General features: G+C 30.7%; 1 protein-coding gene across 1 annotated transcript in view; it reads right to left on the bottom strand.

Annotated features, from left to right (window-relative positions):
* The window catches only part of LOC109598638 (neuroligin-4, Y-linked), a 248,654-nt gene that overhangs the window by 29,404 nt on the left and 200,856 nt on the right, over positions 1-18,394 (bottom strand). The window contains exons 3-5 of the mRNA XM_049966621.1: positions 14,173-14,370; positions 6,590-6,850; positions 863-1,335 (exon numbers count right to left, since the gene is read on the bottom strand). Coding sequence (XP_049822578.1) covers positions 863-1,335; positions 6,590-6,850; positions 14,173-14,370 — 932 coding nt within the window. The remainder of the gene's footprint in view (positions 1-862; positions 1,336-6,589; positions 6,851-14,172; positions 14,371-18,394) is intronic.

Raw genomic sequence — 18,394 nt, 5'->3', positions numbered from 1 at the left:
AGGGTTCACAGAGAAATGCCGTATGCATCGAGTTTCTAAGTTATACAGAAACAAAAATACAAACTTTTGAAATTAAATAATAATTGACTTTTTTCAAATTTCAAAAAATTCTCCAGTGACCGGACTTGATCGACATGGGCTCAAATTTTCAAGATCATCTTTATTCTTGATGTACTTTCAAGGAAAAAATCGACGTCCAAATCTGTCACCCACCCCCGCATATTTTCGTCAAAAAGTAATGGATCGTCCATAAGAAAATAATAATGGAGTATAAAAGCAGATATCTTTTCTCAGTTTATACCTGACTAGTGTGATTTGATTCCAACAAAACGATGATAAAAAATTAAAAAATTATATAATAAATCTTTAAATTATTAATTAAATTTTGAGCTATTTTCTGCCCACCATATACCATACTCTTTATATAAATATATATATATATATATATATATATATATATATATATATATATACAAAAGAGCTACAAAAAGGGACGAAAATATAAAAGAAATCTGTAAACATAGGTAAAGTAGGAAGGTAATTTTACCAATCTAAGCAATTTAACAAAAGATGTCGCTTCGACAAATTATTGTGCGTACCACATAATGGATAATTATGATATGAATCCTGCCCGAACTCCAAAAAAATTAAAAAAATTATTGTACATCACAAAATATCAAACCAAATTTTATTAAAATATTTAGAGTAGTATTATAAGGAAAACATATTTATTGAAATGTTTACCACTGTATCTACTGTGTCCTTGTATAAGATGAATTCAAGAATCGCTTCCTTAAATATTTTACTCTACTTTTGAAACATCTTATATATACAATGTTTATACATAAATTCATGTACTCACTTGTGGGTAGTCCCCGGACTTGGTCTGGTAATCGAAGACGTATAAATATGAGTTCCTGTGCTCGGCCGAGTGTAGATCAGCGGTGTGCACGACCGGAGCGACGTACTGGGCGTCAGACAGCGCCTCCAGCGTCTCGTCCCTGATGTTTATGGGATGCTGCACCGGCCTCTCCCAGTCCGTGTACTCGTTGATGATGGTGGCCAGGATTTCGCTCAAGTGATAGCTGTAGGTGTTGCGTACAAACGTCCGCAAGATTTTCGATCTACGATCGGCCTCGATTCCGTATTGTACGTCTTCGCCGTTGAAGGCGAAATAGGCTTCGGCCTTCACAACTCCCAACAATAGATCGTAGCGGGAGAGTTTGGAAATGACCGATTTACGGAGCAGGACATTGTTTAAGATGTTTATCGTGTTTTGGGGCTCGATCTTGGCAGTTTTCGTGTTGTCGAATTCATTGTACTGTGAATTGTCACCTGAAAAATAATTATACAACTGGTTGGAATTATTTTAATACATTAAATTTGTGCATAATTATCAATATTATTTAATTTCGCCGGTTTAGCAATTCGATATTCATTGAAATCGTCCGAAATTAAAATTAAATATTAACAAAAATGAACACTAAATATACAATTTACAAATATAATTTATAATTAAAATCGTTGATACCGCAATAATTTAATTACATTTTATGTTTGTGTCAACGCAGCAACAAAAGTATTGTCAATTATGTAAAAATAATAGTGTGCATTGTCTAACAGTAAGCCTGATTAATTAATTGGAGTTGTCGCTCAAAAAATGCAGATTTTAAAAGTATACAGAATCAACAAAAAAATGTGTCAGAGTTGTGAACAGTGTATGAATTCTTGTTTTGAATGCGGGATTAAATTCCTGTTATATTTACGTGTACGCAAATATGGCAGTAATGTACGGGAGCAAAAATGTTTCCAATTACTTATAATAAATCCGCACTCCCGCCGAGAAAGATATGCGTCGCATATTTTCTGATAAACAGACCGTTCACTTTAATAAATTAAACCCGCCGTCGCGGCAAAGACGTATAAATACTAAAAGCGTTTATCAGAGACACGCATGCTGTCGCGGGTACACGTTTTAAATTTAGAAAACTGGTACGCAACACGAATATATCAATCATTCTTTTGTCCGTAGATAAAAAACGCCGCCGCCGATTAATAAATAGAAATAACCCGGCGGCGACACGAAATTTAATTGGGTCCCGCGAGGATTTTTCACTTAATTGATTCGTCGTTTGCGCTCAGTAGCGAAACACTATTTTGTTTAATTCATTAATTTCGGTCGCACGTACAAATAATTTAGTTAATACACCCCAATAAACCGCGATATTATTCATCCGAAATTGTCAATTACAACGGCCAATAAAGTAATTACCTTATTAACATATGATCATTCTTCGTCAAGTGGTTCAATAAAATCGGCGCGATTTTAATTCGGCGACACGATCAAATTGTTTTAAACGTTCATGTTTATCGGCATAATTACGGACGCAATTCCTATGAGGATGGATGCGTTGCGGGGGATTTTAGTACGATTTTGAATTATAAATTATACGTTCGATGCATTATTCTGACGCGAATTATATTAGCGGGCACACACACACACATAAACATTTATTTATTTATTTATTTAAAATGGCACGCGCTTTAATCCGCCGATTGTGATTTCTTTTATTCAGCAACGTTGCATATATACGCACACATATCCCGTTATTGATTTAATTAATTATTTATTGGGACTGATTTGCATTTGTAAACTTTCCTTCTGCACACTTTTTTGTAGAGGACCATTTGAATTTGCCAGATTCAATTGATTTGATAAAATATTTTCGATTTGAATTCTCTGCTCCAAGAAATTAACGCACCACACCAATAATAACTGATTATTATTAATTTTTTTATTGCTCAGGCTAATGTTAATTTTTTAAAACATTTTGTTAATTCTCCTCGAGCAATGTGGCAGCTTATAAATGGATAGGTTGGTTGGGACGAGTCTGATACCGGATGATTTATGCCGGATGTTTTCAACAATTTCTTTGTAAATGTGGCTTCTATCATATATGACAATATCCCTGCTGATGAAGCAGATCCCATATATGTAGAGAGTACCAAAAATATCATGGAAGTTTTCAGGTTAACAGATTTACATTTACTGAGGTACGAGGCATAATAGGCACCTTAAAAAATAGCAATGCTCAGGATATTTATGGACTAAATATTAAAGTCATTAAATCTATTAAAAATCTGATAGTTCCTCCTCTTACAAAGTTAATTAACCATAACATTAGAGACTGGTAACAGTTTCTGGTAATTCCAATGCACAAAAAAGATGACCACCATGATATTAATAATTACAGATCCATTTCTATTTTACCCATTATTTGTTGAATAAGTATTTTTACTCATTAGAGGAATATTTTTATAATAATTTTAATGATTGGATTATAACCTAGTTTTCAAGATAATTAGTTGATTTTAATAATATTTCTGTTTTACCCATTTTTTCATAGATCTTCGAAAAACTTTTGTTGGGATAAATTTCCTTGATATAAAGACTTAATAAATTACCCCTACTTGAAATCTTAGAGAATTGTAAGCCTCTTCTTTGTATTTATGTTTTTTCTATTAATAAATTTAGTTAATGAATTGATTTTAGTTTTTGGTTATTGTATTTTACTTTGAATTGCATTAAGGTTTCTTAGACCAAAAGTACATTCTTATTTAGATTAGGGGTTCTTATAGAGAAACTCATAAATTAGTTTGGCAATAATGTTCAGAAAAGGAACATTTGTTTAGTTCATCTGATTGGTAGGATCGTTGTTGGAGACATTCTGTTTCTTAAGGGACTTAAGTCACTACCTACTTCACTCCCTTTCTAGAATCCGAGTTTAAAAAAAGTTTGGGATTCATTTATTTTGCTAGGTTTTACCAGAATTTTTCTAGAGTCAAGATAGAAGTTCTTCCATCTATTTGTTTATTATAAAATCATTTGTTTAATAGTTAATATAGTTAATTTGTTTTAACCTGTGTTTTAGTCCCGTATTATAAATTTAAGAACAGTAAAACAGTGAGTAAAAAACTAACATTTGGTACAAGACGTGAGTATTGTGTGTGATACATCAACATTCAACGAAAACAAAGGTTAGTGGTATTGAAATTAATTAATGAATGAAGATTATATAGTCAAACATCATCGATATCTTGGGTATAATAAATCGCTCCCTTTAACCGATTTAACATTTATTTAATTGAATTAATATCGGTTATTAAGTGTCTGCCTGTCGAGAAATTTGCTAGTGTTGTTAAGGATTATTTGTTGAGTAAGTGTTATTACTCAGAAGAGGGATATTTTTGTAATAATTTTAATGATGGGATTATAACCTAATTTCTCTATCTGACGTGTGTAAACTATTTGTATATAACATCAATAAATTACTTACTTACTTACTTAATGTTTTCTGAGAACGGGAAAAATAAACATATGCAGTTTTTGTAAATTTATTTAGAAATAGGTTTTTATTTATTAATGTTTCAAAAATTCTTAAAAAATATTGTTTTTCCTAAAAAATAATAGTTAACAAAATTTGATGTTTATAAAATATAAAAATTTGAACTCAATATGGGATATTTTCACCTCTACTACGAATGACAGCCTCACATCTTCTGTTCATACTCAAAATCTGGGTTTAAATTTCATTTTGGTCCAAATTATCCCAAATTACGAATAGAACACGCTCCACAGGCTCTAAGTTATTCGGACGGCTAGGATGGTCCCTTAAACGTCTCCCCAGAATGTCCCATACGTATTGGGTGAAGGTCTGGACTGCAAGCTGGCCAGACCATAGCATTAATTCCAACGTCAGCAAGATAATTTCGGACAACATGGGCTGTATGTGGTCGTGCATTATCCTATATTAGTAAACAATTTTGAGCTATAAAGGGGGTGTTCTTCTAGAATGTCCAAACTGCAATGCTCAGCATTAAAGTTCCCATTACTTATCACCACCAAGACGGTACGTGCTGTTAAAGAAATGTCTCCCCACACCATAATTGAGCCCTAACCAAATAAGATGGTATTTACTAAGTTACATTGAGCATTATCACAATTCTTTATAGATGTGAAAATAGTCTAATAATAATAACAAACAATTTTTGTAATTATATATTATAAATTATAATGAGATGCAAGACCTTTGAAACTAAGTGTAATTCAAATCATCCACTTCAAAAAACACATAGTGTACTTAAAGTTGCGGCGTTCATTTATGTTTTAATACAAAAATTCATATTTGTGTGCAATCTGTTTTATACGTAAATAAAACCGGAAAAGAATCGAGATGCATTTGAAATTGTGGCAGATGCACCGTGGAATGAGTCATTGTTTAGGACGCAATCCCCCAAAGTCTTCCAGATAAAACAACCATTGGCGGGACAACAAACCAATTTTTCATTTCGTCTTTCCCATCTAACTTTTATCCCATCGAAACCGCCATCCGTATTGTCACAGAAAACCGTCTTGTATTATTCACCGCGGATTCTTATCGACTTTCACAAACAAACCTCCTCGAATTGATCGATGTCTCGGTGTCTGTTTGTTACATCAACGTTTTGTACATGTATATTATGTACACGATCTATGATGTATGGAGTGTTCAATATTCCACATGCGTAATTCATGAGACGCAACTTTCAAGATTTGTGTATTCAATTAAACGATATTAGACAGAGCCGAAATTGGCCCATTCTCCTGATGAACCATTGAACTGAAAATTAATCCAATATGCATATATTGGGTGTATTCACCGATGCTAATCTAATTAAATGCGGTGTTCAAAAGCGGATTTATCGACTTGAGCGATTTTTAATCATATATGTTTCGATTTTTAAATGTTTCGTGGAGCAACTAAAATATTAAAGTAAACGTACAGGATTGCCATATTCGTGCTCACAACTGTCGCACATTCCTTGAAAAGTTTTAAAACGGTCTTAATTGTTTGCTGATTTGCTTAGAACATTTAAATTGTCACGGAATTTTATACAGAATTGTTTAAGTAGTTTCACGGTTCTCTTAATCGTATGCCATATTGTTTTGGAAGTTTTACAACTATCTTAATTCTATACAAAAAGTTGGAAAGTTATTGTTACTTTATATTATGAGGTTGTTCAAATTATGCTCAAAATTATTTACACAAATTTGAAGCAAATCGAAGTTCCGAGAAGAAACTTACATCCATCTAAAAAAAAGAATTTTGTAAAATCTATCGGCTTTAGATGGCTGTATAATAATGAAATCGAGACAATTGAAAAAATGGATAATTATTGATAGACGGGTTGTCCAAATTATATACAGAATTATTTACACATCCATAGACATTTAATTAAGGCATTTCTAAATAATTTTGTACACAATTGTTAACTTTTTGAATATTTATAATTAACTTTCTAACCAATCACATATACAATTAATATATTCATGACACTACCTAAACAACCTTGTATATAATTAAGACTGTTTCCAAATATTCTAAGCAGTTTTGTATATAATTAAGACAGTCGTGAAACTATCTAAACAATTCTGTACACCACTAATACTTGAGAAACTTCCTAAGCTGTGAGGATATTTCAAAGCTATCCTAATTCTGTACGACCCTGAAAGGACATAGAAAAAGCATGGAGTGGTCTGAAGACTTACCCGGTGGTTCGCCCGTGTCGATGACGACGCCGTCGACGCTGGGCCCGAAGGCGAAGGCGAAGTCGGGCGCGATCAGCGGCGTGGACATGAGGGTTTCGAGGGGCCGGTCCCGCAGGCACTTGAGCAGATGGGGATGGGGCAGCTCGGGCGAGCAGTTGGCGTGCACCGCCACCTGGGCGGCGTAACGGGACGGCTCCTGGACCAGGGCCCAAGGCGACAGGGCCGAGCCCGACATCAAGATCGCACGATGAAACAGGACACCTGCAAATGTTTCAACGTTTGAGTCAGCACCGCACACTTAGGTGGTGTTGATTGACCGTGACGGGGGACGTGTCATGACTGGCTTCCGAATGTCGCTTTGGTGGGTGTTAAATAGAGTATTTTTGTCGGACGGAGTTTTTTTTTGCAGTGGACTGACGCAAATTGGAGTCGTTATAATATAATTTTGAGACGGGTTAGATTTGCAAGACGTTGGAGATCGGTAAAGAGGGTTGAAGATGGCAAATGTCCCCGGTATCGATCGTTGTCAGTTAACTTCCGGCCAATAAGTCAATTACAGGGTACGTTACGGACAATGGAAGTTGGCAAAGTTTCAAGACGGCGAACATTCATGATTTACGGCGGGTAGATAGCGCTCCGCAATTTGGTTTGAATATAGATATGTATTTAGAGGTATCGACTTGAATGTAGGCCGGAATATTATCGCTGATTTATGCCAGGTCTCGAATGGCCCGCGTTTAATATTTCGCCGTTGAAAAATAGAAATTTACCCACTATATTTATACCTTCCCTTTTATTTATTTCCCTTTTATTGAAAACTGTTGTCGGCCGTTTTTGCAGTCGCGTATTTATGGGTCTCCCAGCTTCGCGGAACAACTGTATTTCACATTTATTGCCGGTCAACATTTTCTTTTTTTTCCAACCAAAACGGCACTAGCCAAATTTAAATCAACATATCTGTTTGGCAACTGCATTAAACTTTAAAATCTATTCCACGACCAACAACAGTTCCAAAGTTAAAGTTCAAGCTGTTTAGTTTAATTACGAAAGTGTTTCCCTATTCGTTTTCAAATAGACAAGATTCCTCAAGTTGATAAAAACAATAAATTCGCACTGCAAACTCGTGTGTGTGTGTGTGTGTGATTCTAAAAACAATTACCCCCAACATAAACATAGAGATTGGGCGAGATTAAACATGGCCCCGCCTGCGCTTTAATATTTATTTGCAATTATAGTGGCTTCCACTAATTAAGTTTGCTTTAAAATTCATTAAATACACCTGGGGTAGGCGAAACGAAATTATAAGCATGCAGATAATATTTCTGCGCGAACTTCCAGTGATACAATAATATTTTTACGACCGGAGAAGTTAGTCGTTGTGGGGAAAGTTTAGACGCGACTTGTGTTCCTTTTAAAAATGTATACGGTGTCAGATGTTGCTTTGTGTGACTAGCTGTTAATAATTGCTTTTGCACAGCGGGGAAAAAACAAGGTTTGCGTTTTTTTTTCCACTATAATTATTCGTGTGTCGATTACTTGCTTCTTACCAACACTAAATCGTGTTTGATGATGCGGCCGTAGATAAATCAGCACGACCAAAAAGCGGAACAGTAACTCTCGATGGCGTGAATCAGGCTAATGAAACTCTTCGGTTTGTTTTATTTCGTTGGCAGTAACGTCTAATTTTGCGAAAACTCGAAATAAAGACATAAATTCCGGCTCGCGAGTGTTTAAATAAGGCCATTATTTTCCAGATTCCCGAAACGGCGAAAAGATACTGAGTGTTGAATAAGGAAAACAATTAATAAGCAACGGTAATGAGGACATTTACATTTATCTTTAGTATTAGCAGTCCTAGAAGTGCAAATAAGAATGAAAACCGTTCCTCCTGGGAGCCGAGCGCAATTTTAACCTAACTTGTACGTTTCTAATTATAATTCAGGACGGTATCGTTTTTAATTTGGGGAAACGTGCGAATTTTCACTCCTCCGGCTCCAAGACAGGGCGATATTTCGCTAATGAACACTCACAAAAATTACGCGGAACTAGTTTTCATATTAATATTCATGTAATCAGACGCAGGACTTTGCAATATCAGTTTTCCGGACCGGTTCTCCGACAAATAATACACATTAATTAACGGAGACCCGGTGCGAATTTTAAAAGCGACCGTCGTTTATTATTTTTCGTACGGATTGTGCGACCCTTAATCCACTGGCGGCCCCTTTTTTTGCCACCCTTCTCACGTCGAAACTACTTCGCAATATCGACAGTAACAAGCATAATGCGATTAGCGTGACTCTAATGCCATTGTGCTTTTTCGAGCCGTTTTTCGCATTTCCATCAAGACTTATACACGTCTACATACGTTCAAATTCGATACGAATGAAAATGCAATGTGGATAAATGCACCGGTCTAAGTAATGGGAGCACCACTACAACAATAATTGATCATAATTTTTTTACTTTTCGAAAAAAGAAATTTTAATATATTTTTTTTTTAAATTCTCAGAGTTGCACCAACATTAAAAAAAAAAATCCATAAAAAATTTAGTTTCAGGTTACTACATTACCATTACAAAGTACATCAGAAATAAAGATGATCCTGAAAATTTGAGCCTGATTCAATCAAATCCGGCCAGTGGAGAATTTTTTGAAATTTGAAAGAAGTCAATTTTTTAGTCAATTGTATCTCAGCTTATATATAACTTTCTGTTAAAACGGTATTCTTCTCAAAAGTTTACCTGTTTTCAAAATGCTCTCAAATCTACAGCTTTCAAAGAATAGGATTAAATAACTACTGATATTTTTGTAGGGATATATTCTATTGATAACTGCCCTTAACTGTCTCAATTTCGTTATTATAAGGCCATTCAAAGCTGATCGATTTTTCAAAAATCTGTAACTTTTTTCTCGATACTTCGATTTGCTTCAAATTTTCAGAGAAGTTAATCTAATATGTTCAAGCTCTGAAACTGGAGCTTGGATTCGAGTTATAAATTTTCAAACGTCTCAAAAATTGCGTTAAAATCAACAAACAATTTATTAACATTTATCATTTCAACGTATATTACAGTAATTACACAGTAATAATGATTGTGGCAACTTACCAATTTATTGTATTTTGTATTTCAGAATCACAATTTAATATACAAAAATACTGTTAGTGAAGTATACGGGAAAATTTTGTTTTATAAATTTAGTTGAACTACTTTATAGTCTTTTTCACTTTCATTTCTAAGGTATTGTCATTAACAGAAAGAAAAACGATTAATTCTAGTGTTTTTAATTGTTTTTACATTATTTTAATCAAGTAACAACTCCATTCGATATGTACGAATATGATTCAAGAGAAGTAAAAAGTATAAGGTAGATAACATGATTTAAATTTTCAATAAAATCCTACTTAACATTAGTAAAATATATGAATATTATACGACGAAAACATAAAAATAAATTGAAAAAATTATTCGATAATGAATTTTTGTATATTTCATTGTGATGCTAACATATAAAATATGATAAATTTAAGTTTAAAGTCTGATAATTATTATCACTTAAGTGTATAATTATAATAATATAAGTTGAAATTATAAACGTTAATAAATTGCTTGTTCATTCACGATTCAAACTCGTATTCATAGTTGAAATAATAGACTAACTTCCCTGAAAATTTGAAGCAAATCGAAGTTCCGAGAAAAATGTTACAGCCATTTAAAAAAAACGAAGTTTGTAAAATCTATCGGCTTTGGATGGCTGTAAAATAACGAAACCGAGAAAAAGTGGGCAATTATCGATAGAATACACCCTTGGAAGCTGTAGATTTGAGAGCATTTTGAAAACAGGTAAATTTTGCTAATATAGTGGTTTAGTTTGAAGCTTCCAGCTAAGCCGGAAATGAGTTTAACGCTAATATCTAATTTTGTCTTGAAAGTAGAGGGTTTACAGAGAAATACCGTTTGTATCGAGTTTCTAAGTTACACAGAAACAAAGATACAAACTTTCGAAAATAAATAATAATTGACTTTTTTCAAATTTCAAAAAATTCTCCAGTGACCGGATCTGATCGACTCGGGTTCAAATTTTCAAGATCATCTTTATTCTTGATGTACTTTCAAGGAAAAAATCGACGTCCAAATCGGTCACCCACCCCCACATACTTTCGTCAAAAAGTAATGGATCGCCCATAAGAAAATAATAATGGGGCATAAAAAGTAGATATTTTTTCTCAGTTTATACCAGACCAGTGTGATTTGATTCCAACAAAACGATGATAGTTTAATCTTTTTTACTAATATACCAGAATTAGCATATTCGAAGGTGTTTCAACACGAATAGGAACAGTTTGTTGATTACTTCGACGGGATTTTTTATTTCATTTGTATGTACAGTTTAATTAATTCAAACTTGAGACACAACAAACAAACGGTCGTTTTAGTTTTAAACGATCGTAGCACAAAGCCTCGGACGTATCGACGCCCTAAGACACAACGCTCCACACAAACGGCATACACAAACACACACCGGTCGTGTGACATGTTTATGCACGTCTCTGCGGTGAAATTTAAATTTTCAAAGCGCCGAAACAACGAGAGAAACACGTTCGTGTCTACGGGGCCATGAGAAACTCGTCGACGTAATGAAGTCCGTCTTATATAAAGGGGGGGCGGCGATAAAAAGTTATTTCGGACGGAAAGTGCCAATATACGTTGCGAAGGCCGGTGTTTGTGTGTATGTGTGTGTGGTCAAAGTTTGGACATTAGGTTATGGTTAAGGACAACGAAGATTACCGACACTTTTATTGCGGTATAAAAACGCCGCCGAATTCCGCCACCTTTGTAATTTTTACTGTTCAATTTACTCGTGTGGAGGGTCAAATTGGCCGAGTGATAGAAAATAATATATTTTTTTATCGGTTTGCGGCAAATTTATTCTCGGGCAAAAAGGGGACGTTGTCTGGAGTATTTTTATGTTGTTTTTTAAGCGTCCAGTACAAATTACAGCCCATAAAAATAATGTTTTCAGACAATAAAATATTTTCGTAAAGTGCAAAACGAGAATTAGACAATAATACCTGCTGCTGAGTTTTATCTTTTAAACACAACGTTTTGCGTTTTCCCCCTTTCGGTACAGAAATAAAAGGATCCCTTCAACAACCCAAAATCAGCATCATGATGGCGGCCACTCATGCAAACACTTGAACAAATGCACTACGGATCATTTAACTCGACAAAAAGCAGAACGGGAGGAAGAGAGGATAAAAGAAAGATGATACACCGTATGTGTGTTTATTCATATGTATATTTTTAAGTGTTTCCTAATGATCGTGGCATGTTTGCTACTACAATATTAACGTGGAGGTTAAATGTTTGTTAGCGTATCTTCCGCATGATCGCTTATTTGTGTTTGTCGAGCTGAATTAACTTTTTTGAAATATTGGTGGATGCGCACCACCTTCTTAGATTCTCTACTTTGGTGGATGCGCAGATTATATCTCTTGTTTACAGAACAAATAAGGAAACTTTTAGAGGAATTTTAGTGAGTTAAACCTGGAAATTATATATATTTTTTATTAGAGGCATTCATCTATACAAAGGTAATATCTTATTTTTGAAATATAAATTAGACAGTCTGTATTTTTTTAAGACAAACTTTAGATTATATTGTTTGCTTCCAAATTTTGACCACCAATATAAAGAATGTAAAGAAAATTTTTTGAAACTAGAAACTTGTTTATTTGTTGGAATCACAATAATGAACATTTTGAAAGAGCTAATTGTTTTCATCTATTTTTGGCTATAAAAAACAACAATTTTAATATATTCTTTTTCAAATATTCTACTTTTTGGCATTAAGGAACTTATTTGATTAAGTAAAAAAAAAATTGTAAGAAATGTGATTTTTCAATTTTGTATTAATTATTGAAAATTTTATAATTTTTATATCACAAACATTTTCATCATTATCTAACCTAGGTTTCTATTACTTGTTTTAGAAAATTCATAAAAAATAAAATATTTTCAAAAAAAAAAAAAAAAATATTTTAATTTTTTATTTTTTTATGAAATGAAATCTTAGACGAAATATAATTTGCAATTTAAAAAATACTGATTTTTTGTAAATTATTGAAAATTAAAAATAGAGTATTAAAAAATACTATGAAAAAAAAACACATTTTTTTATTAAATTTAATAAAAATTATAGAATTTTCAAAAATTCACTTTATTCACATTATTTTGAAAATATTCTCTTTTCGATGAATTTTCTTAAAAAAACTATAGTTTGGGTTAGGATAAGTTTCTATTTCTTTTTTTTTTTTGAAAATATTCTATTTTAGAGAAGTTTTTTGGAAACAAAAAAATAGACATGAAGCATAAAAAAATTTTTCATAAGCATCTCAGGAAAATACCTCAAAAATCAATATTGTTATATGCCTATATTTTCTAAAACTTCATTAAAATAGCATATTTTCAAAAAAGAAAATTGTCCATAATATGATTTTTCATATTCAAAATTTTATAGTTTTTATATCATAAAAGAGAAAAATTAATTTTAAATATATTTTGAGGTTTTTTTTATATTGTATGCTTATTTGATTTCAAAAAGTTTCCAAAAAAAACACAAAAATAAGGTATTTTCAAAAAAAAAAAAAAAAATGTCAGTAACTTAATTTTTTACTCAAACTTGTTTTTTTCCAAATTTGTAAATATTTTAACAACAATAAGATTCTCAAATATGTATATAATAACAAAATCTTAAGAATTTTTTAAAATAAACAATATTACAAAATTCCAAAAATATGTAAAATAAATTCAGTCGATAATAAATATAACTTTATCTGTTGATGGTAAAATAGAAATTATTTAAAACGGAATATTAAAAATTTGATTTTTTTTTTCAATCAAAATTTTTTGAAAATTAAACTAGAGTATTAAAAAAAGAAAAAAAGAAGTCATGAAAAAAATTATAAATATCTTTTATTAAATAGAATATTCAAAAATTCATAAAAAATTTAAAATTCATGTTATTGATTTTTTTTTTGAAAATATTCTATTTTTAATGAAGTTTCTGAAAAAAGTTAGTTTAGGTTAGGTTAAGTTTTCATTTCTTTTTTTTTATTGAAAATATAAAAAATAGACATGAAGTATACAAAATCTTAAAAATCAGTATATTTAAATTTAAAATTATTTTTTTTAAGAAATTTTGACTTTCTTCAATTGACCAAAACAAGCTCTTAATCAGGCTTAAAAATAGAACATTTAATAAAATGTGAAAAAATATTATTTTTTTTTTTCATTTTAATTCTAATTGATAAAAATTCAAATATTTATAAAATATTGAAATTTTTTTTTCGAAAATATGTTATTTTTGGCGAATTTTTGAAAAATATGGGCATATAGTACAAACAAAATTTTCTCTATGAAATATTAACTTTTTTATTACACGAAAACATACACTTTAATGTGCCGAAGAGTAGAATATTTTGATGAAAAAAAAAATGTCGATAGCTCAATTTTTCGATTTTTTATGGCTGAAAATAGGTGGAACCGAGAATCCATACAATTACCGAAAGAGAATCTCACCTTCTGGAACGGCACTCGAAGTGAGAAGAAAATTAACGCAGGCCGCCCCGGTGCCGTGGCCGACGACAGTGACATTCGTCGGATCACCGCCGAAAACGGCGATGTTCTCCTGTATCCAGTGCAGCGCGGCGATCTGGTCCATGAGCCCGTAGTTGGCCGGACTCCTCGAGTACGGATCTGTGTTGGCGTTCAGGAATCCTGCAAGAAAAAAGGCCCCATAAGACTACAACTGCGATTATTAACTGGAAATTTAATTAGCGGGGAGGTTAATTAGTTGACGCATCCCAAGAAACTCTAACGCATTTTAATTAAAACCGTAATACGATACAAAGAGGCCGCGAGATCCAATGTTTTTATGCCTGTTTGTTTTTTTCTGTAAATAACACATCTGCTTTATAATCTAAATGTGTTTCAAACTCACTGGCTATCTCGGCATATCATCTGCTCCATTTAACTTTAACATTATTGTTATCCTGACTTGCGCTTTGTTTGTGTTTTGTTCTAAAAACTTAAAAAAATAAATCATGGTGCGAATCGGTGCACAAAAAAAATACGCCAGGGCAGTTTAAATTTACAGCGTTTGTTTGAAATTTGCATGTGAACGTATCGCTCAATCAAAACTGATCGTGAAATGGTAAAAAAGTTTGACTTTTGTTTCCAAAATTAAAACTATGCCTTTATTTCAATTGGATTGCAAATAAATATTATTTCAAAACAGTAGTTTAAAATTTCGTTGGACGATTGTTTCCAGAAAAACACTAATGGAAATGAGATTTTGCGCCGGAAAGATTAATCTTGAAAATATACATTGCTCGATTGAATTTTACTTGTTTATCCGTTCAATTTCCTCCTCACATCGATTTGATTAATTAGTTTTCGCGATTATTTTTGCTTCGGTTTCCATTGTACGGCTCCGGTTTAATTGAAAATTGTTTTATTACATATTTCACATCAATTTTTATTATTTCTGAGTCTTTCATCAACATTTTTATCGATTCTCTCTAAAATAAACTGCCACTCAATTATAGCAAAACAAATTTAATCGTAAAATACTCTTAATTAATGGATAAAAATGCATATTTTATACGAATCGAACAATAATATGCAGAATGTGCAAATTAGTCTGTCAACACCTTCATGAATGATTGAATATATCGACAGGTAATAAAATCGAAACCGATCTTCTTTGATGTATTGTACCATTAGGCTCAGCCAATTAATAATGTAATTGAGCCATTAATTAGATGAGTACTTAAGCAAATGGATAATGGTTTTGGGTCAATCAGTCGTACAACATTCGGTCATCAAAGCTCAGTGCACCATTCACCACTTAAAATCGCAACCGACACCAAAAGCAAGAATTTTACGAGGAACCAGGTCACAGGGGGACCGTGTCTTCGATCGCTTTTACGGGGGGTGACATCCCCAATTCGAGCGTCAATTGAGATTCGTCCGCAATAATCGTCCATGCATAAAATGCACATTACGGGCCCCCTTCGGATAAAATCAATGGCGTGTTCCGGCTCGAACACGCACCGTCAAAATAGAAACTGATAAAGTTTTCGGGGGATCGAAAAGGTCCGGTAATGAGGGCGGCAGGGCGACGCGCGACCTTCTAATTGGACGCGGGGCAAGATTCGTCAGGTCGACGGGACGCGCGATACACATGTTCCGGCGGGCGGACGGACGCAGGGGGCGAACTTGGACGGAATTTAATTTGGAAAGTTTTTCGCCAAGTTCGCCCTCTCTCCGAATTAAGTTTTGTCCAAATTGAACTACGGGAAACTATTCGCAAACTGATTTACTGTATCTATGTTTAACCTTAAGGGTTATGCAATTAAATTCGTTCCATTAGATTACGCAGTATTGACGGTAACGCAATCGCTTTCGGACGTATAATTGGATTAGGTTTTTTTTCCCCGGAAATGCGTTCGTATTGTGCAGGTTTGATAGGATTTTACGAAATCATTGCACGCGAATTGACGGTTTGATGCTCACGCACTCTATAGATGGAAATGGGAAAACTAAAACCCATTTTATTTTCTTTTTTATATTTGATTAGTAGTTTTAATTTTATAAGCCAGTTTTTTTAAATTTTAGAAATTTAAATTAATCAATTTTATTTAAATACAAGCTGTTTTAATTATAAAAATTTCATATGAAAATTATTGTGAAATAAATTTCTTGTGAAAGAAAATTTTCCGTATGAGTAATAAATACTAATGAGCCATATTTCGAAATTTCTTGGGTGCATTAATTACTACAATTACGAGTGGTAGCCTTAAAGAAATATATATATATATATATATATATATATATATATATATATATATATATATATATGTAGTACATCCAGTATATATATAAATATAATGATGTTACGAAAAACGTAAAAAACTACTAAAATCTCAAAAATTCATTAAAAAGGTGAGAAAGTACTAAAAACGTAAAGTGACCTAATTCGATACGATCAAATTTCATACGATCATTTCCCACAAAATTTTCCGATAAAATCCATACGATCATTTTCCATATGATCAAAATTCATACAATCATTTTCCATACGATCAAAATACATACTATCAAAATCCATACGATCATTTTCCATACGATCAAAATCCACAGGCCAGACGGCAGTGCACGGTAATGCAGACTGTGACCGTTTACGGCCTGACGTCAATGAAGTGGCAAACCACTTATGAACGCGATAGTACATATTTACACAATTTATTTTATTTTTTTAATTTAATTTATTATTTTTAGTTTTTAAACATATTTTTCTAAATATTATAAATTGAAATTAGTAATTGCTATTTTCTTTAATATTTTAAGCTTAATTTTCAAAATTATAAATTTAAACCATTGATTTTAAATTTATTTTATCAATTTTAGTTTTATAAATTTTTTAAATTTTTATAACTTATTTTATTATTTTCATTTGTTTAATTTGTTTATCTAAGATTCTTTAAATTGTTATAAATTTATATTATTAATTTTGTATATTTGTAATCTTTAATTGGTTAATTTTATTTAAATGTAATTTGATTAGTATTTTGATAATATAACTTTTTTAACTTAAATTTTTAATTTTAGTTTTTTAAAATTTAAATTACTAATTTTATTTTTATTTTAAATCTAGTTGACTGATTTTAATTGTTTAAGCATAATTTTTATAATTTTATAAATTTAGTAAATATTAGTAATTTTATAAACTTATTTTATTTTAATTTTTAAAATTTAATTTGTTCATTTAAGTTTATATAAATTTTTTAAATGTTATAAATTTATATTAATAATTCTGTATATTTTAAATCTAATTGGTTAATTTTAATTTTATTTAAATTTAATTTTATTATTTTAATCATAGTTTTTTTTTTAATTTAATTTCTTAATTTTAGTTTTTTTAAAATTTAAATTTATTAAATTTTTGTGAAATTCAATTGATTTTTTAAGCTTATTTTTCTAATTTTATGAATTAATATTACTAATTTTATATAATTTTTAATTTTTTAAATATTTAAATTTAAATTTTTATTTTATTATTATTTTCTAATTGGTTAATATTAAATTTTTAAGTTTAATTTTTTAAATTATATGAATTTTAATAACAAATTTATTTTATTTATATTTATTTTTTTTATAATATATGTTTAGATAATTCATTTTATTTTTTTTTTAATTTTTATTATAAATTTAAATTACACATTTTAAATATAATTTAAATTAATTTTGTTAATTATAGTTTATTTTATTTTGTTTCTCAAACGTTTATAAATTTATTTTATTAATTTTATTATAATTATTATTCTTAATAATTTGTTAGTTTTAGTTTTTTAAATTTAATCTTTTAAATATTATAAATTTATATTATTTATTTTATTTTATTTTTTAAACCAAATTAATTAATTTTAATATTTTATGTTTTATTTTTTAAGTTATATAAATTTAAATTACTACTTTTAATTTTATTTAAATTTTATTTATTAATTTTAGAATTTTAAACTTAATTCTTACAATATGTATATTAAGATAAATTTTTTTAATTCATTTATTTTTTATATTTTTAAACATATTTTTCTAAATATTCTAAATTGAAATTAGTAATATTAATTTTATTGGAAATCTAATTTAATAATTTTAATTTTTTTAGTTTAATTTTTTAAAACTCGTAAATTTATATTATTAATTTTAAAGTTAAAATTAAAATTAATTATAGTTTTAT

This window comes from Aethina tumida, chromosome 4, assembly GCF_024364675.1.
Source record: "Aethina tumida isolate Nest 87 chromosome 4, icAetTumi1.1, whole genome shotgun sequence".
In the NCBI taxonomy this organism is placed as follows: domain Eukaryota; kingdom Metazoa; phylum Arthropoda; class Insecta; order Coleoptera; family Nitidulidae; genus Aethina; species Aethina tumida.
The sequence above is the reverse complement of the archived record's forward strand: the minus strand, read 5'-3'. Positions and strand labels throughout refer to the sequence as shown.